This window comes from Gadus chalcogrammus, chromosome 8 (assembly GCF_026213295.1).
Source record: "Gadus chalcogrammus isolate NIFS_2021 chromosome 8, NIFS_Gcha_1.0, whole genome shotgun sequence".
Lineage (NCBI taxonomy): Eukaryota > Metazoa > Chordata > Actinopteri > Gadiformes > Gadidae > Gadus > Gadus chalcogrammus.
Window position 1 is genome coordinate 5,095,318 of NC_079419.1, and position 22,032 is coordinate 5,117,349.

At 46.2% G+C, this 22,032-nt stretch overlaps 3 protein-coding genes across 3 annotated transcripts; 1 reads left to right on the plus strand and 2 right to left on the minus strand.

Moving 5' to 3' along the window:
• Positions 1-10,571: 10,571 nt before the first annotated feature.
• On the minus strand, positions 10,572-15,876 carry snap47 (synaptosome associated protein 47). Its single transcript, XM_056595934.1, has 5 exons — positions 15,654-15,876; positions 14,706-15,211; positions 13,635-14,137; positions 12,452-12,576; positions 10,572-11,028 (listed from the first exon to the last, which is right to left on the minus strand). Exons 2-5 carry the CDS (start codon positions 15,203-15,205, stop codon positions 10,882-10,884), a joined length of 1,275 nt encoding a protein of 424 aa, XP_056451909.1. The 5' UTR covers positions 15,206-15,211; positions 15,654-15,876; the 3' UTR covers positions 10,572-10,881.
• An 11-nt stretch (positions 15,877-15,887) lies between these two features.
• Positions 15,888-18,650, plus strand: jmjd4 (jumonji domain containing 4). Its single transcript, XM_056595933.1, has 6 exons — positions 15,888-16,532; positions 16,662-16,827; positions 16,935-17,060; positions 17,159-17,426; positions 17,714-17,860; positions 17,962-18,650. The coding sequence occupies exons 1-6, from the start codon at positions 16,280-16,282 to the stop codon at positions 18,283-18,285; spliced, it is 1,284 nt and encodes a 427-aa protein (XP_056451908.1). The 5' UTR covers positions 15,888-16,279; the 3' UTR covers positions 18,286-18,650.
• On the minus strand, positions 18,370-20,928 carry iba57 (iron-sulfur cluster assembly factor IBA57). The gene is made up of 3 exons (XM_056595936.1): positions 20,361-20,928; positions 19,355-19,689; positions 18,370-19,076 (listed from the first exon to the last, which is right to left on the minus strand). The coding sequence occupies exons 1-3, from the start codon at positions 20,729-20,731 to the stop codon at positions 18,682-18,684; spliced, it is 1,101 nt and encodes a 366-aa protein (XP_056451911.1). The 5' UTR covers positions 20,732-20,928; the 3' UTR covers positions 18,370-18,681.
• Between the last annotated feature and the right edge of the window lie 1,104 nt (positions 20,929-22,032).

Consider the following 22,032-nt stretch of genomic DNA (forward strand, 5'->3'; position numbering starts at 1 on the left):
GTGTATGTACATTAATAGACACACTTGCACGCAAACAGTTCGTTTTCAGGCCCTATTGTGAAGAAAGGTCCCTGCGGTGGCCCCCCAGACATAGGGTGTCCGCTGTGATTTATGGAGAGGAAATAGCAAGGGTCTCGTCTCGGGTGGGTCTGTAAACCAAAAAATAAAGACTTGTCCCTTTCGGTTGGCTCTCGGTCTCTCGGTGGAGGCTGCTGCATAAATCCCTGATCACAGCCGGTCACCATCTTTAACCGTCGTTCAGTCTTCTTAAATTACTCCGGGCTCCCTGCAGAGAAGCCCAGCCAGATGGACTCTTTTGCAGTCACAACTAATTGGCTGTTTCTCCATTAAACGTGCAGCGTCGTTTGTGAGTCTCATGCACAAAACAAGGGTTGGAAGAAGATCGATTAGGGATTAGAAAAATGAAATTGGTGCGACGGCATTACCGGGAAAGGCGGGAATCTTGTCCAGCCCCCCCAAAAAAAGGCGAAGCCCGGGGGATCTTTTGTTTTGTTGCAGTGGAGAAATGTGTGAAGAGGTTTATGATGATGTAGGAAAGTAATTCCTAAACCAGACCCAGTGTCATAGTCGAGGTCGTTCCTTTACTGCTTTTTTTCCCGGACCTCTGTGCTTTCGCTAGGGTCTGAAAAAACGAAAGAGAATCTCACCACAAATAATGTGTGTCTCATTATTCCCTAATCGATTGTGGTTATTACCTCCCATGAGGACCTGAAGGAGAACACATCAGATGCAGGTGTTTCACACACTAGCTGAACTGTTGTTTCGCAAAAAACAGCAGACAAAATAACACTTAACACCTGGGAGCAATTATAATTACACAACACAAATACAAACAATGTATCCAAAAGCGATTAACAAATCTCTTCTGGCAAATTTGGCGCGGAATACAATTATGATAAATCATGTATCATAATTTCAAAAGCAGTTTGGATGATAGGAGTTGTAAACAGCAATGGAAGGAAGGAAACATTTCAACAAGGGATGGGATCCAAGCTCCAAGACTCGCACACGGGCCCCGGACATCGTTCTGTTGGCCGGGTTTCCCGCCAGACATGATGTAACTGTGATTAGGTGGTGGGTTTTCGGTGTCACCTCAGAATAATGTTCTCATGTAGGCCTAGTTGTGGAGCAACGCATCTGAGCCCCCAAAGGAGCCCTGAGCCTCCAGGGAGGAAGCTGCTCGCTTGTTCTGTAACAGATCTAACGAGAGCAGAAGTCATTGCTCATTTTCTCACCGAGAAAAGCCCAGTTTATATCTCGGTGGAAAATTGGATTTTTACAGACTGCGCTATTATAAATATTTTTTGGGGGTTGATGATAGGTATATTGTGAAATGTTATACCCTTGTAAATCAAGTTAAACAAACCCAATGACAACGTGCGTATGCGAGTGACGCACTGTGTTGTGTCCTACCCTGGTGTTTGAAAATGTTATAGATCCAGAATCTTGGATTTGTGTCACAGTGATATTAAAATGATAACACTGTCAACCAAAAGATGATTTGATACATTGCCGTTTAGTAGGTCTAAAATCGAGGTAAACAACCTCCTTGGTTTTAGCTTTATTTGAAATATTTCCAATACTATTTGATTGAAGGAAATTTCTACCTATTTTATATTATTATAGCCTACTTTGTATGGGAAACAAAAACATACAATAATGCTAAACAATCAGATTTTCATAAACTTACTTTATTAAATTGTTACCAAATCGTACCTCTATTTATCGTGAACCCCAGGTCCTGGTGGTCAGGTGTGCAGCAGACGATAAATGCATTGCCATGTATCAAGTGCTATTTAAGTTGGACCTTAAATGGGGGCCCTTCAGAGAGGGCCCATATTAAGAACACCACCGGCCCCCTCCCTCACTGAGGGCCCACATTAAGAACACCACTGGCCCCCTCCCTCACTGAGGGCCCACATTAAGAACACCACTGGCCCCCTCCCTTAACGAGGGCCCTCATTAGGAACACCACTGGCCCCCTCCCTTACCGAGGGCCCTCATTAAGAACACCACTGGCCCCCTCCCTCACAGAGGGCCCACATTATGAACACCACTGGCCCCCTCCCTTAACGAGGGCCCTCATTAAGAACACCACCGGCCCCCTCCCTTAACGAGGGCCCTCATTAAGAACACCACTGGCCCCCTCCCTTAACGAGGGCCCTCATTAGGAACACCACTGGCCCCCTCCCTTACCGAGGGCCCTCATTAGGAACACCACTGGCCCCCTCCCTCACAGAGGGCCCTCATTATGAACACCACTGGCCCCCTCCCTTAACGAGGGCCCTCATTAAGAACACCACCGGCCCCCTCCCTTAATGAGGGCCCTCATTAAGAACACCACTGGCCCCCTCCCTTAACGAGGGCCCTCATTAGGAACACCACTGGCCCCCTCCCTTACCGAGGGCCCTCATTAAGAACACCACTGGCCCCCTCCCTCACAGAGGGCCCACATTATGAACACCACCGGCCCCCTCCCTTAACGAGGGCCCTCATTAAGAACACCACCGGCCCCCTCCCTCACTGAGGGCCCACATTAGGAGCGCCATGGGGCCCGCAGCCCTGGTCGCTCTCTTGCGGGCCGCTGGACCACGGTTAAGTGATTTCTAATCACCCAGTGAACCCCTTTAATTTGGGAGATTAAAGCAAACCGCTAATGACAGGTCGTCCCGGTTACGCCAACGTCCAATATAGATCTCACCGGTCCTACAAGAACCGCAGGGGGCGAGTGTGACGCACACTGTCAAATGTAACCTCTCTCTCCCCCTTCTCTCTCCATCCCCTTTTTCTCTCTCTCTATCCCCCTTCTGTCTCTCTCTCTCTCTCTCTCTCTCCCTTCTCTCCATCTCTCACACATTTTCTCTCTCTTTCTCTCTCTGTCGCTTTCTCTCTCCCCCTTTCGCTCTCGCTCTCTATCCCCCTTTCTCTCTCTCACTTTCTCTTTATTTCTCTCTCTCTCTCTCTCTCTCTCTCTCTCTCTCTCTCTCTCTCTCTCTCTCTCTCTCTCTCTCTCTCTCTCTCTCTCTCTCTCTCTCTCTCTCTCTCCCTCCCTCCCTCCCTCCCTCCCTCCCTATCTCTCTCTCTCTCTCTCTCTCTCTCTCTCTCTCTCTCTCTCTCTCTCTCTCTCTCTCTCTCTCTCTCTCTCTTGCGGGGAAAAGACCAGTGCGAGCCGGTACAAACTCAGGGCCTGTTACACCTGTACGCTGCAATCCACAAGGCATCGAGCGGTTACAGAAACTGGAGGATAGGGTGACGCATGTGTACAGTACATGGCGTAAGTGGACGACGTGTGTGTGTGTGTGTGTGTGTTCACACAGCATCTTGCCCAAGACGACGACAGCATCGCCCTTAAAGGCGTTGATGTTGAGAGGGGCTATGACATCACACAGAACGCGCATGTCATCATGTCAGAGGTCATCACGGGGGCTGTTAAAGGCGATGACAAAATCTTTCTGTGATCTGCTACCACTCCGAATTGACAGGACGTGATTCCGTCGAACGTACCGTCAATTATCACGTCAAAGAAATAACACATTTGATCCGCCCGCCGGCGCGATAGACGGCAGGTTTACATTAAGATCTGTCTTCGGAAGTGTGTGATTGAACTGTTTATAACTGTGTTGTCCAGGAAAGCAGAACCTTTCACGGTCCAACGCGGCTGCAGATTGTTTAGGGGAGGGGAAGGATTGGACTCCGCTACAGACGGGAGAGAGAAGGCAAAATATTCAATCATAGGAAAACATTTCAAAACATCGGTCTACCACAGGTGCAAGTTTTCCATACCAATTAGCAAGTGCTCCACCCCCAAATTTTCCATCAAAATAAACTGGGAACACATAAAACATGCACGTTAAAATGAGAATGATTGTCTTTGATATCCAACGCCTTAATTGAAACCAGGCCGGGGTATTAAAGAGGTCTGTTATGACGGCTGCGACATTCCCATGAGGAACGGGGATTCCTGTCTGATATCGTTCAAACAGGAACGACTATCATTTATACATAATAATAATATGGACGTATAATATATACCAAAGACATACAGACAGTACACCCACCAACACATCCATACATTATGCATATAGTACGACATATACACTACAACTACACACATACACAGACACTGTGAGTCACAGTCTATGGTGTGTGCATGTGTGTGTGTTTGGCTGTGTGTGTGTGTGCGTGCGTGCGTGAACCTGTGTGTGTGTGTGTGTGTGGGTCAAAGGTTCAGACGATTCTTCGCCCCTTCCACTTAGACGTTCAGCGCACAACCCTCCAAGCAGTCGAGTCGGTGAGTAGCTTGCACATGGCGACCTGGGTAAACATCTGGTAATCTTTGTTTCAGCTTCTCAATGGCTTACCAGCCGCTGGTGTGCGTGTGTGTGTGTGTGTGTGTGTGTGTGTGTGTGTGTGTGTGTGTGTGTGTGTGTGTGTGTGTGTGTGTGTGTGTGTGTGTGTGTGTGTGTTTGTGTGTACGTACGTGTGTGTGTACGTGTGTGTGTGTGTGTGGACTCAACCATCTCCAGTTACATAGTTGCGGGCTGTTCCCTTGAGGTTAACATGGACCAAGCCATTTTGGATTGCGGAAGGAGTTTCCACAAAATAGGTGTTGTCCAAAAAATTCCTTTTAGTTATGGAAATAAACCGACAAAGACTAGAGAGACGAAAGAGAGGAGTAAAGTGTGTAAAATTAATTGTGTTGAAATGTTGGGGTTAAGCTGTGATAAAAATATGTATGTAGGCCTACAAGAGACAACGTAACCAATGACAACTTAGAAACCTTTTTACAGCTAATGAATGAAGTGGAATCATAAACACAATTCTACATGGCCAATATCCCCAAGTTACAAAAACGAAATAAACACACAAACACCCACTAAACGGCCACACATTTTGCATTTAAGCAGTCGATTTAATTCAACGTCTAAATCGAGCCCAGCCTCAATCCCATCCAAATCCGATGTTTTAATTATTCTTTCCACTTCAGCTCCCTCTCAGACTCATTGAAGAGGTCCACTGCCAGCGGCATTCGGCAGAATGCTTCCTTTTGGACCGCGTGCCTCACCGACCACGTCACGGCCATTCCAACCCGACCTTGCCGGTCCGCACCCTCTTTACGGGCCCGGCTCCTCTCTGCTCCGGCCCGGCATGACGTCGTCCACGCACGCTCTCTCTCTGCGTTCTTCCAAACCCCCATCATCCGATCCAACCCACTCCAAACGTCTTCCTCTGCGTCCGCGAGAGACACGTAGCGCTGCGACGGTACAGTGGCCTCACGGGTCCCGCCGCCGCCACCGCCGGTGCACCGCGGGGCCAAGGGTCCCTCCCTGCTTCCCAAGATCCACCCTGACCGCCACGCGCGCCCGGCCGCCAACCCCCCTTTCTGAAATGTAAACCCCCAGATTCAGCTGTGTTTGTTATTGTTGCGCTCAGCCGTCGGTGAGTGCGCGCGGCGAAAACGTTGTCGCAGCGCGCGCCGCTAGAAAGCCCGTGCCGATATTTCAACAACACACTCTTATTTGGTCAGCTGCAATTACATCACTAGGTGGCCAGACACGCACGCACGCATGCGCCCTCGCACGCATGCACGCAGTCCGCATGAACACACACACACGCACACACGCGCGCGCACGCACACACGTTTGCAGGAATGATAATTGGGATTATTTTGTGGGCACTCGTAGCGAGGGAATAACGCACAGTTCTTATTTCCTATAACACCTGGCGCTGGGTTCAGTACGTACGACACAGGAAAGTGAAGTGCTGGTAAGTATGTTTCCATAGTGTTTCACCTTGACCCCGTGGGTCTGTGTTTACAGAAGCACCGTGATTATTCTGAAAGGAGGGTGGAGGGGGGGGGTAGTGGAGAGTTTGACAGTTGATCCCACTATGCTCACGCTGCTCACAAACTATTGTAAACAATAGTTTAGTTGATGGTTTGCTCCTTCCTATTAAGATCACGGGCCTAGCGAGCTAATCACTATTTGCTTTTCTTCGTAGCTACAACGAAAACCAAAGTAAACCAAGTACTTTTACTCGAAGTGACCCGAAAGGCCTCCACATGCTGGCACTAAGAGCAATACGCTAACGTTTAGCACTTGTATTAAATTCATTGTTCTTTCACTTATCGTCTAAACTTCCACTCTACAGTTAAATACAAGGTTTTATCTCGATTAGACATTTACCTTTACACTTAGTCACTTAGCAGACGCTAAATGACCCAATCACCATTACCCTAACAGATTTGTGTATGCAGACACAGTGCAGACTGGTTTTAATATCAAATTAAAATCAGCGACAACGGGATAAAAACATAGCAGCAAATACTAATAAAATAGAATCATTGTCTTTTCTTTGTGTGTGTGTGTGTGTGTGTGTGTGTGTGTGTGTGTGTGTGTGTGTGTGTGTGTGTGTGTGTGTGTGTGTGTGTGTGTGTGTGTGTGTGTGTGTGTGTGTGTGCGCGAGCATGAGAGAGAGAGAAATAACAGACGAGTCTGATGAGTCTTCAAGGGTAACCTTGTAGTAGTGTATTACCTGTAGTAGTTTGGTTGTAAAGGCTAGTATAAGAGTTGGATTACCTGTAGTAGTTATAAAGCTAGTATTAAAGACTCATATTACCTGTAGAAGTTATGAATCTGTGTGTGTGTGTGCATGCATATGTGTCTAATGTCTATGTGTGTGTCTATGTACAGTAGTGGGAGAAATGGGGGGGGGGGAGTTGAGGGTTTGGGGGTTAGGGGACGGGGGGGGGACGGGGGGACGGGGACGGGGTGGACGAAGCACACAGCGCGCGCCATCAATCCGCTCAGTAATTTATCGTAGGAGCTAAGTGTTTCCATTCGCGGCGAGCGCCACTAAAAACAGAGCTGCACACCGTTTCTGGGGGGGCCCGCTCATAAAAGTACTGATGCGGTGTGTGCTGGCCCGCCGCCTGACAACCTGCTCCGAGGTTTGTATAGATACGGTTTTAATGATATTCCAAGTCGTGGATCCCCCGCGCTCGCCAAAGGTACACTCCTGACTATTGTGTTTTCTCCCGCCCCACGGTGCGCGGGATGCGTGTTCGGCAGGGGGGGTTTCTGCTCCGCCAAGAGCATGGGGAGATATATCATGGCGGTGGTTTCCATTACCCCGCTCCTCGTACGTCTACTCTTGCCTGTGACGGTCCGATACCAGGGAAACAGGGACTCGGAATGGTTTGTTATTGTTTTTCTTCCTCGTATTTTCGCGTGATATCGATATTCGAAGAGCCACTGAGGAAACAGGTTCTCGTATGATGTAACCATATAGTGGTCGTAAATTAAAGTCAATAAGGGCAAGGTCGTATATCGAGTGAATGTGTGCAATAATTCTGGGCCACCCCTTCAGCTCGGGGGTCTCGTGTTGGGGCACTGCCCGTGGTTTTACGGCATGTTTACCTGTAGCATGGTTTGACCTTTGAACTGAGATCGTCGCCGTCATGGCTCCAGGTTTGCTTTGGCCGGCTGTTTCATGAGAACATTTTCTGGGCCGAGCAGCCAAAGTGCACCTCAAACGTGCAGGAAAGCATAACAATATCTAGCAAGAGGCGCATGATGATATCATCACGGTGCGAAGGCAGCATCTGGGAAAGTACCCCCACCTCACACTGAGGGCACTGTTTGTTTGAGTGGCCCGGAGTCGGCCCTATGCTAATACTGAGGGGATCTCTGCTATCTCTTGTTGTGATGAATGCCAGAGAAGCACACACACACACACACACACACATGTACAAATGCACGGATGAACACACACACAAACACACGCACGCACGCACATTGACAAACATACACTGACACACAAGCACACACTTACATGCACGTACACTGACACACACACACCCCCGCGCTGATGGACTCCTGTACTTTTTCTTTTTTGTCTCCAGGAATGTTTTCTCCCAGCCCTAACATTAACCAACAGGCCTTATTTCCTGAAACCAGAAACTCCCTCCTCAGCAAAAGGCAGCGCAGCAACACCTGCACCAGTAAGGGGCCAGCCAGGACATGAGTCAGACGCCAGACCATTACACGTGCTCTCTCTCTCTCTCTCTCTCTCTCCCTCTCTCTCTCTCTCTCTCTCTCTCTCTCTCTCTCTCTCTCTCTCTGTAGTAGAACAGCCATAGTAGTAACAGTATTAGTGTGCTGCTGAGAGGGGATGTATAGATGCATGTGTCTGTCGACAGAGGTAGGAAAGACAGAGACAGAGAGATGGGAGAGATGGATAGACATGCAGCAATGCGTGGATAGGTGTGCACACACATGCAGGAAAACACACACACACACACACACACACACACACACACGCACACGCAAACACACACACACACACGCACAGACACAGTCACATAGACAGACAGGCAGGCAGAAAAGGCAAACAGACAGACAGACAGACAGACAGACAGACACACACACGATAGATGGCTTGAGAAGACGTCTGCCATTTGCTTTCACAGGGATCGTGCGAGCACATTTAAATAGATGTTTTTGTGGAAGGAAAGCCGGTGGATCGTGATGGCAAACGTGACGACAGCCGTGGTCCTAGTTTGTATTACAATCACACAACCCTCTCATTTTGGAACCGAGCGCAGCCCACATGGGCCCCCGTGGCCCGCAGAACACGGCTGGTTCCTTCTCTGCTTCTCTCTCTCCTCTGTGAACGGGTTGATTGATTGGCCATCAATTGGGAGCCACTCCTTTGAGAGAGAGAGAGAGAGAGAGAGAGAGAGAGAGAGAGAGAGAGAGAGAGAGAGAGAGAGAGAGAGAGAGAGAGAGAGAGAGAGAGAGACAGAGAGAGAGAGAGAGAGAGAGAGAGAGACAGAGAGAGACAGAGAGAGAGAGAGAGAGAGAGAGAGAGAGATCCACCGCACGGATATCCAGTAAACAGGCTTGGAAGTCAAGGCCAGCGAAATCCCCGGGTGTCTCCATACCATCCGCTGGGAAGGCAGAGCAGCAGATCTCATGTATCTGTGGTCAGACACGACCGCCACCACTTCCCCGCACTGCGAGGCCCGCTTCAGCCAAAAGAAAACGAAATGCACGCCGGTATTGGTTGTCATTTCGCTGGGGTTTTGGAATTCACATAACCCGTGCGGTATAGCTTCTGGAGGTTTTGGGACTTCCAAAAGCTCACTGTTTATCACCTCAGATCAACAATGAATGGGGCCACGCTGAGAAACATATTTGCTGAACCGCCCGCCGAAGACCTCCGCACGGCGACACTGCTGCCGCTACTGCTGCTGTGCACGCCGAGAACAAATCTGTTCCTGGGCCGGTCGTATCCTTCAGCAGTGGGTGAGCTGAAGTGAAGTGAAGGAGTTTGTAGTGCTAGCCGAGCACAAGCTGCTGAGGGGGGGGGGGGGGGGGGGGGGGGCAGGCGTCTGTTTGCTTTTTTAATGAAGGATCATTTCCCACCGTCACTGGTAGTACCAAGGCACCAGACATGCTAATTCCTCAGAGGTTAAACGCTCTGCTTCACGGTGACCGCAAACTAAACCTTCAAGGATGATTTCGTCTTAAACGAAGCACAAAGATGACTTAAAACCCACTCCCGGCCAGTGGCAGTAGGGCGAAGAGCCTGCAGAGAGGTCGCGGTCGGTTGCAGAGAGGTCATGGTTGGTTGCAGAGAGGTCATGGTTGGTTGCAGAGGTCATGGTTGGTTGCAGAGGTCATGGTTGATTGTAGAGGTCATCGTTGGTTGCAGAGAGGTCATGGTTGGTTGCAGAGGTCACGGTCTGTTGCAGAGAGGTCATGGTCTCAGAGAGGTCATGGTTGGGTGCAGAGGTCACGGTTGGTATCAGAGGTCATGGTTTGCTGCAGAGAGGTCATGGTTGGTTGCAGAATTCCTGGTTGGTTGCAGAGGTCATGGTTAGTTGCAGAGGTCACGTCGGTTGCAGAGAGGTCATGGTTTCAGAGAGGTCATGGTGGGTTGAAGAGAGGTCATGGTTTCAGAGAGGTCATGGTTGGTTGCAGAGAAGTCAAGCTTGGATGCAGTGCGACCAGCGGAGGCAACCCAACACGAAGGGAGTGATATCTTCATAACCAATCGAATGAAGCCGAACGCAGCAAAGATATGCCGTAAAGTATTGTTTACCGTATGCTTCCATCACAACGCTATAATCTCAAGACAACGTCCCGGTCCCCTCTTCCAACCCTCTGGAGCATCAACAGACCAACACAGAGCCTCATGTGCAGCGCTTTTCTGAGCCAAAGGGGGCTGTTCTGTGTCGGGTTTGTTTTAAACTCCGAGGTCAAATTGTTGTAGACAGTGTTGCTGCAGCCTCGAGCTCTCTGTGTTTTCAAGGGGAGTAGGCAGTCTGACACACCCCTTTTTCTGGATAAGGGAAAAAACAGAATGGAAAGCTCTGCAGGGTTTCTTTCACGTTGCCAGAAGAATTTGTTTGCAGCTCCTAATGCATTGGGAGATTACTCCTTATCTGTGTTGGAGATTAGAGATACTTTTCATGTGACTAAAATGAGCAGACTCATTCAGAAAAAAATAAAGAAAAAGACTAAAAAGTATTTGGATGACTCAATGAAGGAGTCGATGCAGGTCGTTTGTGTTTCAAATTGGTTTAGATTACAGGTTTAGATTACAATCAATCACAGCTTGACAGGTTAAAACAAACAGAGACGCTACGGAATGACAACATATTCAATACCCCACACATGCAAGTCATTTACAAATAATACAGATTTATAATAACATTGTCTGCTCTTTGAGAACACCGTGAACGGAACATATTGCTCTACATAATTTACAAGCAAAAGGAGAATTGCAACATTTCGTCCCGGGTAGCCTTTAGAAGACTTTAGATATAAATAAATGAACAGCAGCTTCGGGGGCCTACAGCAGCTTCTTCATGCGACAGGTCTGCTTGTCCATAGTCAAGATGGCCCGGTCGGTGGAGCCGTCGACGGCGGCCAGCACGTCGTCGTGGCGCTCCAGCTCCGTCTCCGCCTCCAGCGCCAGGGTCTTCAGCTGCATCAGCATCTAGGGCCACACACACACACACATGTAAACACACACACACACACACACACACACACACACACACACACACACACACACACACACACACACACACACACACACACACACACACACACACACACACACACACACACACACACACACACACACAATTGAATCAAACAATGATGCACAAATTGTCCCTAAGGTCTTAAGGGAAAAGGTGTTACAAGGCAATCTGCTCTACCTCCTGAGTTAAAACGAGAAATCCAAAACAGAAAATACTGAGTAATTGAAAGCAAAGATGTGCTGGACACAAGTTTCTCGGAACTCACTGGAATGAATGTAGTGGGGGGCAGGGGTGTTTGGTAAAACATTAAGATAACGTCCTCAAGGGTTCACTTAACAACTGGCTCTGTTGTCCACCGTAATCTTAACACAAGTTATGTTGAGAGTGAGGTGTTGTCCCACTGCGTCACATTAAGTCACTATTAGTGCTTTTTGAAGTCCCCAGGTTTGACCTTATCGGCAATACACAATACGCCATTGATAGGGAAACAATAGACCAGCAAAACTATGCGAATGCCCCACTGCCAAGATTAATATGTTAGACAATAGATAATAGATTAAAACAATAGCAAACTCCACTAAGATTGTAATAAATAAATACAAATGCACACTGTTATAATATACAATTATTAGCTGCATACAAAGATATAAAGAGCAAACAAATACCTTATGGTGGAAATTAGTTCTTATCGGACTACCCTATTGGATAGTCTATAATCTTGGCCTCAATGAGTCCTGGCTACAACACTAATTAACTGTGTTGGCTATTTTTGCACCCGCTAATAATGTGCTCAATGAAAAATAGCATTCCAATTGGCACCGGTGTTTATGTCTGGTCATCACAAATTGCAGCGTAATATAGCGTTGTATGGTTTTGAATGGAAAGACTTGAAACGGTCTGACCAAACGACTGACCATGTCTCTTCCCCTCTCTTAAATCCAACACAGACTGTGGTTTCTCCAACTGCCTTTTAAAAACAGGAGGAAAATAAAGAAATGATGCTGCCAAATCGTAGTTTAGGAGAGACTTAACACGCATATCATATTCTTAACATCAACCTTTCATTTGTGTTTATTTTTTTACATGGAATAGAGCATATTTTCCTGAAGCTTGTTGCAAGAACATCAGTTTTACGCCCTACAAATACCCGCATTCGTCCCAGAAAATTAAAACAAATCACAGGATAGTTTATGGTAACGGTAGCCGCTGTTTGTTGCGCAACATGCTAATTCGCTGCATGTAGTCATAACATTTGCGCTAACTTACCTGGCAACAGGAACACGGAACACTTCTCCATGTATCCACAGTGTGCGTCACATATTATCATCTAATGCGGGCATCAGTGAGCCAGCGCACGGACCAATGGACCCTCACCTGTCGGAGCTCCTGGGCCTCGGCCTGGCTGACCGCTGGCTGGAGCACATGCACCTGCAGCTGGGAAAGCTCCCCGGCTGGGACCTCCATGGGCACCTCGGTCTCCTGGCAGCCCTGCTGCAGGCCTGACATCGCGGGTGGGGTCGGAGAGGGAGGACACAAACAGCCCACGTTATTGGGATAGCTTGTTTTTCGTTTACAGCCATTATACTTTCTTTATTTTTTCTTTGGCTCAAAACAAAGAAGCAGTAGCCTGACTGCTATGTTCAAGGCAGTATGTTCATCGTTTAATTGCACTAGGCTTTTTTTTTGTATCGTCCTGTTTTGATCAGTATATGCCAATGTTGTTATCAATAAAACTTCTCCACGTTGATAAGAGCATTAAAATGAGAAAAATGAATGGGACAAAGAAATCAAGGGATATTTAGCATAGAAAGAAATTTGCGATTAATCGTGCGTTAACTATGACTTTAATTGCGATTAAATATTTTAATCGCTTGACAGCACTAGTATTTCATTGTAATTATTTCATGTCCAATTTGTGTTTCTGTTAGACGTTTTATTTTTATATTGCATTGTTGAAGGAGCATATGCTCAGGGTTTCATTGCAAGCGACTGGCTGCTGCTGTCATTGTTGTGCATATGACAATAAACCATCTTGAATCTTGAATCGTTGTGTACAGTGAGACACAGGCCAATGGTTGATACACATCCGCAGGACATGACACCGAAGGGCTGAGGGTGAAGGGAAAAGGGGGCCTTCAAAGTCCCCCCCAAATGTTCAAAACTGAGGTTACTGCAAGTATGATATTTTGGAGTTTATCTTTTTGTTTCGGAAACATCCACAACTTGTTATGTTTAGATTAATGCACATTAAAAAATTGACACTTTCATCCAAAACAGTTTACCCATGAGGCTGAAATTGATAACCAAAAAGACGGGTATTATCATGATTAGTGCTTAATAGTTACATCTCAAGAGTCCATTGAGTTTGTTTTCGACCATTTACATTCAGAGGCAGAAGCACGGGTCTTCACTGCCACCTTGTGGTAACATTTATAATTCCACATCACGTAATATTAACAATATTATGAGCGCGAGACAACGCAAGGCGCTTGGTAAATCTAAAAAAAACAACGAGAAATGTCAAGAAATCTGGAGAGAAAACCTCAATACATCTTACCTTCGGTCCATATGGAGCCCTCTGCGCCACAAGGAGACGCAGCAGGAGTGGACCTGAAGGCCGTGAACTCACTGGTGTACTCCACCTTCTGTTTGTACTGCATCTCCAACACAGCCAGCGCTTCGGGCATCTTTGCCGACAACAGGCGGTAGGCGACGTCCGGCTTGCCGATGAACCGCTGCCTCACGCTGATCTCGTACGGGTTGTGCACCCTGATCTCGTCGACCTCCTTCCTCTCAAAGCGGTGCAACAGCTGACAGTCGGTGTCGCGGAGCTCCAGCGACGACAGCATCACCACGAGGCAGCCCGGCTTCAGGTCCGTCTCCCCGCCGCTGGACACCAGGGCGGGGATGCTGGCGATCACCTTGTTCTTCCCGGAGCCGCTGCCGGCGGCCGCGGTGGCGGCGGCTCTGGCCGCGTCTTCCGCCTTGGCTTCCTTCTGCGTCTTCCAGGGGGCTTTAGGGAAGGGCCACCAGGAGGGGGACTCCAGCTGGGATAGGCACCTGAGGACATGGCAGAGGGTGGAGGACATGAGTGTAAACCCACCCCCACACACACTGGACAATGTGCAGTTGTATTATATTGATTTATTTTCTTATCTAGCTCTGGATCTTTTTTTTTTAATTTAATTATGCGCAATATTGCTCACTTTCTATTGACTTTTATTGTCTGTCAACTGCTGGCTACTTGATACCTGAATTTCCCAAAGGGGATGAATAAAGTACCTAGAGTACTGACTTACTTACTTCGAAGGGAAGGGTTAGAACGGGTAATGCAATATTGTTTTTCTGATATCAATGATTTGGTATATGACATTTGCATTTACATTTCAGGCATTTGGTAAGCGCTTTTATGCAAAGCGACTAACAATAAGAACATTTGTCCGAAGAAGGAGAAGCAATATATTGCTGTCAGTACAGTAAGGATGTTGATAGAAACAAGTGCCAAGCACTAACAATTGTCAGGTAAACCCAATGCCCCGTACACAACCAAGCTACGGTACATTTATTCCGAGAGAATTCTCTCAAAAAGCAAAGAACTAAAATGACGTTAGAACAAATGAACGCATACTTGTCTGCTATGCCCAGGTCTGATTCGATCCTGCCCAGCCCCTGCATCATGTTGTCAAACTGCTCTCCCTGATGGTGGAGCACCGTGCCTGTGTCCTCCAGCCTCCTCTGGGCCCCGGCCACCAGGTGGATCAGCTCTCTGCCTTTGGTTTCCTGAGGCTCGGCCCCCTTGGTCCCATACGATGGGGACAGTAGGCGCTCTCTCCAGAAATGCTCCAGGACGTTGTACACCACCACCCTGTTGGGCTTCAGGGAGCCGAACCAGTGCTTGACGTTCCCGTTCTCGAGCACGGTGAGAGTGCTGAAGATGAAGCTTGAGGACTCCATCTTGATCTGCATGATGTTGGAGAGGCGGAAGCTCGCCAACCTCTCCTTGGTCTGGTCGGAAGTGAAGCGCACCATGGTTTTGGTGATGGACAGGGCGCCGTTCTCCCATCTTTTATCGTGGGTGATGTAGTAGGACCCAGGCCAGCTGTGGATCGAACTGATGTCCCGGCTCATTTTGGACTGTGTGGAAATGCAGGGGACCATAAAGTGGGGAAAGCGTTATTGTTGAAACAATGGAACTATTGTCAGTCAGAGAGAGAGACAGAGAAAGACACACACACACACACACACACACACACACAGACAGACAGACAGACAGACAGACAGACAGACAGACAGACAGACAGACAGACAGACAGACAGACAGACAGACAGACAGACAGACAGACAGACAGACAGACACAGAGAGAGACACAGAGAGAGACAGACTGACAGACACAGAGAGAGAGAGAGACAGACTGACAGACACAGAGAGAGAGAGAGACAGACTGACAGACACAGAGAGAGAGAGAGACAGACTGACAGACACAGAGAGAGAGAGAGAGAGAGAGAGAGAGAGAGAGAGAGAGAGAGAGAGAGAGAGAGAGAGAGAGAGAGAGAGAGATAGATAGATACAACCTACGTAGTGTACAGTGATAATCCAACCCGTCTGCGTTAATCCAGGGGCCAGTTTCCAGATGGGAGAGGTGGTTTAAGTGATTTGACTCAAAGGCAGACGTACAGCAGAACCGCCGTGTAGCATTATACTGTGACAGGAATCCGTACCCCGTTAGGTGGCTGCACGGTGTGTTCGTACTGAAGTGACATAACCACACTGAACCAAAACAGGGTTGTTTACTACGGAAGTGACGTCGTTTACTCGTGCTGCCCGATTTATCGTCCGGGTGGAAAGGGAGTGACGCCGAAAAGCGGTTCATGTCGTTGTTGTTGAATAATTCGGTTTTGTGTGTCTTTTCAAAACGTACATGTAACAGTAATAGTCTTTAATTCTCGCGGACTATTGATATTAAACCAACACACACAACTGCAGCCAGTTGTCTTCATACTGGATGTCTTACCGAGGGACGCCCAGCTGTTGTCAGCAATACATATCATGTTTCGACTGTACCTTCGTGTGCATGGACACTAAAATGCACAATATGAGTGTGAAGACATCCGATAAAGGATTGCAAATGTACATCTTGCAGTGTTAAATAGTTAATGAAGCGTGCTCTGCTCTCCTAGTGGCTGAAGGACTGGTTTGTCGTCATGGACAGGGATTCATATCATAACTGCTGCAGTCTGGTCAAAATACCCAGACAATCCTATGACCAGTTTTGGTCGTCACATTTCGTGGAATATATTGACAAGGAAATAAGCTATTCAACATTTTTCAAAAAGTACCTTCTTCCCAACCACCCATGTGTGTTTTCACGAAGATTTACTGAGGACTGGAGGTGTAGGAAACAGTGGGTGACTGAAGAAGGAAAACCTAATTTCCAGACACTGCTACAAGAGTTTGGTATGAGGATAATCATAGTGCTATGCATTTTCTATCTAATACACGAATTATGAATCATACATGAATGCTTTTTTGCAAAACCCAGTAATCAAATAACAGATGTGATCTACTTTCCTTTCTTTTTAACAGATGAGACCCCGGTCCCAGTTGCCAATTGTAATGCAAAGGAATACAATGCAAACCCTAAACTGACTATGCCTTTTAAAGAATTCATACACTACTGGAAAGAATATATTCAGAATGGCAACTCGTCACCGAAAGGATGTCTCTATCTGAAAGACTGGCACATGGCAAGGTCTTTCATTTGTAAATTCGTGTGTGTGTGTGTGTGTGTGTGTGTGTTTGTACACTTCCATGTGTTTCTTTCAAAGCTGTAATCTGGTTTAATGCTTTCTTTTTCAGGGACTTCCCGGAGCACAATGTCTACACAACTCCAGTGTTCTTTTCCTCTGACTGGTTGAATGAATATTGGAATACCATTGAAGTTGATGACTATCGTTTTGTCTACATGGGACCCAAAGGCTCATGGTACAATAAAGACCATTCAAGAAAGCGAAAGCATTACTCTGTTCTAAACGTGTTCTTTTTGCAATGATTGATCATGTGTTCTGATTCTTTCCTAATAGGACCCCTTTCCATGCTGATGTCTTCCGCTCATACAGTTGGTCTGCAAATATCTGTGGCAGAAAAAAATGGCTGCTTTACCCGCCGGGTCAGGAGGAGTTTTTAAAAGACACCCATGGCAACCTGGCCTACGATGTCACAGCAGCAGAGCTCCGAGACAACGGCCTCTTCCCACAGTCTGACAAAGCCTGCCAACCTCTTGAAATTATTCAAGAGGCAGGTGAAATAATATTTGTTCCAAGTGGCTGGCACCACCAGGTTTATAATCTGGTAAGTTCTGTGAATATAACTGATTAGAAAATGGTTTTATTATATTGTGTAGAACAGAACCTGCACTATGTTAACTTTTTTCTCTGTTCATCCTTTGAAATAATCATCTTATTACAAAACCCCATACACCAATTCATTTTAATTTTCCATAAATAAATTCTTTGGAGGGACATTTATTTGCAATGGTTTTCAAATAGATGGTTGTGAGTGTCAGCGAGTATTTCATTTTGAATTCAGTATATAGTAAAACTATTTTGATAATCTTGATTGTTCTTTCTGTTTGATAGGAAGACACCATCTCTATCAATCATAATTGGCTGAATGGCTGCAACATTGACATAATGTGGCAATTCCTTCAAAACGAGCTTTCTGCTGTCCAACGAGAAATCGAGGAATGGAGAGCTACCATGGACTCATGGCATCAGCACTGCCAGGTAATAAAGTTGATGTTGTTGTATTTTATTTTGGTGGAATACGCCATTTCCGTCATACACCAAACTACTATGTTCACTGTTTTGCATCTTCTACCTTCCAGACCATCATGAAATCATGCTCTGGTATCGATTACGGAGAGTTCGCATCCTTCCTGAAAATCATCGCTGAAAATCGCATCGCTTTCCTTAGTGCCTGCTCCTCGGCTAACAGTGATTGTCCAAGGCATCTCTCAGAGACCTTAACTGCCCTAGGCTCTCATCACGCAGCGTTTGACCTGCAGCGTGTTGTTCATATCTTAGAGTGCCTCATCTGCAGTGAGGACTTTAAGAGACTGGATCACTCGACCCTGAATTTACAACCTGAAGTTCTTGTGCAGAAAATCCGAGAGACAATACACTCCACAAGAGGGCAGCATCTCCCTTAATAAGATGACGGTTCCCCCTTTGGATTTTTGAATGTCAAGCCCAGAATGTGTGTGTAAGTGTTGATACTACGTTGTACATTAGACAATATTCAAGGTATTATCACACATTTGGTGTGGCATATTAGATATATTTAATCACAAATGTCAGTTAATGTCTTGCACCTAATTATGTACGAAATAAAATCCAAAAGTAATTTTCGATGGTGTATTTAATAAACAGATTTTTTTGTGTCATCAACTACACAGAGCTCAGGGGTGATGTACATTTCAGACATAATACAAAAACAGCTAATATTCAACCCCATTTCAATTGGTGGATCGCTGCAAATATAAGAGTTGAGTTAGGAAGATACATTGGCCTTACGTCAAATGCAGAAAAAAAGAAAAAACATATCTTTACTTTAATTTCAAGTCTTGAGGCCACCATTCTGGCACTGAAGCCTCTAGATTCACAGAGGAACCGTCGGATGACTTCAGCGAAAGCACTTCTTTGGCATGAGCAAGACGAATCAGACTCAGCCCCAGCTCTCCCAGCCCGGCCCTGTGTTTCCCCGCAGCCTTTCCTGCTTGAGTTTGCAACGAAGCCCCTTCGGCGACCCCCTGAGCCAGGGCAGAGGACAGGCGAACGGGCATCAGTCGCTTGCGAACCACGCCAGTGTGATGGGTTCGGGCCGTCAGCTCCTGTCCGATGTAGCAGCCTTTACTAAAGCTTATCCCCTCCATGTACACCAGATTGGACTCCAGGGGGAGGGCTACTTCGGGAGGGAGATCTTTCACTCCCTCCGGGAGTCCTGTGAAAGTAACGCAAAAGACAAAAATGCTTGCTGTCAAGTCACAAGGACAAGTGTATATTTTAAATACGGAAATCATCTGATATAACCTGCCCACCTATCACTTTTCGTGGAGTGTATGGACAAGGAAATAAGCTGTTCCACATTTCTCAAATACCTTCTACCAAACCACCCTTGTATGTTATCAAAAAGATTTACTGAGGGCTGGAGGTATAGGAAACAATGGGTGACTGAAGAAGGAAAATATACGGACATAATCGAACATGACCTGCACTTACCTATCGAGTAGCGATGTCTATGATACTCCTCTATATCTCCTTGCTGACAAGATGCAATGATTGTCTGGGGGTCAACTTCATTGTCCAACACCAACCTCCACCCCATTAGTTCAGTTCTGGGGTCCGTCACGCATATAGGGGCTTTCTCCGGAGACAAGATATCCGGTACTTCTGAGTTCTTTAGTCGCGGCAGGACTGCCCATAGAGAGAGGTCTACACAGGGGCTGATCGTCACCTTTCGGCGTATCTTATAGACTTTCAAGTGTTTCATGATTGAGTCCTTCACCGCACTGTCACATTCAAGGAGAATACTGCTCCCTGTTGCATGTTTGAGACTGAAAGCAAGAAGACATAAGATTCAATTAAGTTCAATTAAATTTTCTATCTATCTTTTTTTTATTTTATTTGTAAAGTCCTTAATCACAGGGCTTAAAGGGCTTAACAAGCCATATATGTGTGCCAAAAGGGTTTGAAACATGTACATATAACAGATTTTTAATTTTTGGAAAAGGGTTCAAAGCTATTCTGAGAGCTCAAACGTTTTCCTATTCCACCAATTCTTTAATCACCTCTGCGTGAGCAATGAGACAAGGATGTATTTTGTAAATTGTCACAACAAATGGTTGTGCAAACAGCAGTATGCTGGTCAGCAAATGAACAATTCACACTTTGGGTAAGAAATTAAATGTTTACTTATATTACAATATTAACAAGCCATGTTTGCCAAGAGGGTTTGAACCATGCACATATAACAGATTTAAAATTGTTGGCAGTATGCAAAAATGGACAATTATTTATTCATTCAGTGAGGGATTTAGCATGCAGAGCCAGAATGACAAGCAGAATCCCAACATCTACAGTAACGTCACAGTAACTTACCTGTGTCACCAACCTCGGCACAAACAGTCTGTCAGCACTTAACGAGTATTTAAGAGAACTGCCCAAGCATAGACAGGTGATGAGACGAGGCCTACCTGTACAACATTATGGCATTAACAAGGCCTACCTGTACAGTATGATGTCATACAGAGTCCTCCCCTGGACGTTGAGCATGTGTGAGTACATCGCCCTCTGACCGGGCTCGGCCAGCAGCCCGGTGTCGTTGGTGATGATCCCCTGGAGGAAGGAGCTGGTGTCCTGTCCCTCCAGTCTCAACAGAGTCCTGTGAGGGAGGCTGTAACATACGTAGTTCAACTGATCCCTCGCTCCGTCCGCGACATGACTGCCGTGACCCCTCTTAGGGAGCAGGGCTGCTTTGGGGACAGGGGTGAGGACCGCACACCGGTGTGGATCTGCGTCACTCGGTGAAGGACGGAGCAGAACACCGGGGAACCCTCTGGGTCTCAGCGCCGCTCTGGCCCGGAACAACGTGCCCATATTGGGCTGTGTGTGTGTTTAGAAAGCGAGAACTAAGCTTATATTGTTATTATTCTGATGTGTTCTCAAACCGCATTACCGTTGAGGCGACGCGGTTACATCAGATAGGGCACAGCGGATGACTTCTTCAACGGGGCGCGCCATTTTGACTCCCAGAAGGCACCGCACGATAACATTAGGCCACGTGACTCAGAGGGTTCGTGACGTAGGAGAGTGGACCCACGTGTCACGACGCTCGTTGACTGATGATCGAGAATGATGCGCATGCGCAATTTAAAAGGGGTCAGTAGATGGATATTATCGCCCTGTAGTTGAGGACAGACCATGAGTGGCCCATAAGCATTGAACTATTTTTAAAAATAAAAAAAAAGCCTATAGGTAAAGCCTAGTAATAATAAAATATATTTGTATATTATATATAACATTATAATATTACATATTTCTTAACGTTTTTTTCAATTGCTTGAACACATTTTGCAAAACTTGGCTCATTGTGTCTAAACTCAACACACAAGCAAATAAGGCACCACACTGAGAAATATACCATCCACTTAAACCATCCACCATCCATTGAACTAAGTGTCTTATGTTTGAATAAGGGTACTTTCATTAACCACTAGTTGATGCAGTTGGAATGCAATAGTATCATTGCAGTATGAATGTAATGAACACCAAAAGTAACTGTTAATAAACTAATACTGTCAAGCACTAATATTGTTAGTGCTTGGCACTTTCTATGAACATCCTTACTGTACCGTCAGCAATATATTTTTGTTTCTCTTTCTTCTGACAAATGTACTTGAATGTAAGTAGCTTTGGATAAATTCTGCTCAATGCCCTAAATGCAAATGTAAAAGTTTATTCTTATTTCTGCATGAACTAATGCAAATGAATGGTTAATTCATGTACCCTTATTTTGGAAATGTCACAGATATTAATTATAATTGGTTGCAATGGAAAATTACTTTTGGCTGTTTGACTAGGATTTAGATATCATCAAACTTCCTTTGTTTCATCCCTTGACATAGTGGATGTGAGTCTAATTTGGCATCTGGCGGGTTTTAAAGTTAGATTTCAAGATACTGTTGTACAGGGACCATTAAATGTAATGTTGTTGTTCAAATTGGAAATTATATTTCCACTCCCAGTCTCACAATTGTGTAATGTGTGTTCTGAAATAATAAAGTACGGTGGAGGTGTTATTGCTGGCATATCATCTAACAAACCGATCACAGATTGTGCCAATGGGGCTTGGAGCATTCACAAAGCAACGGCTAAGAGAATCCGCTTTAGACAGGGGT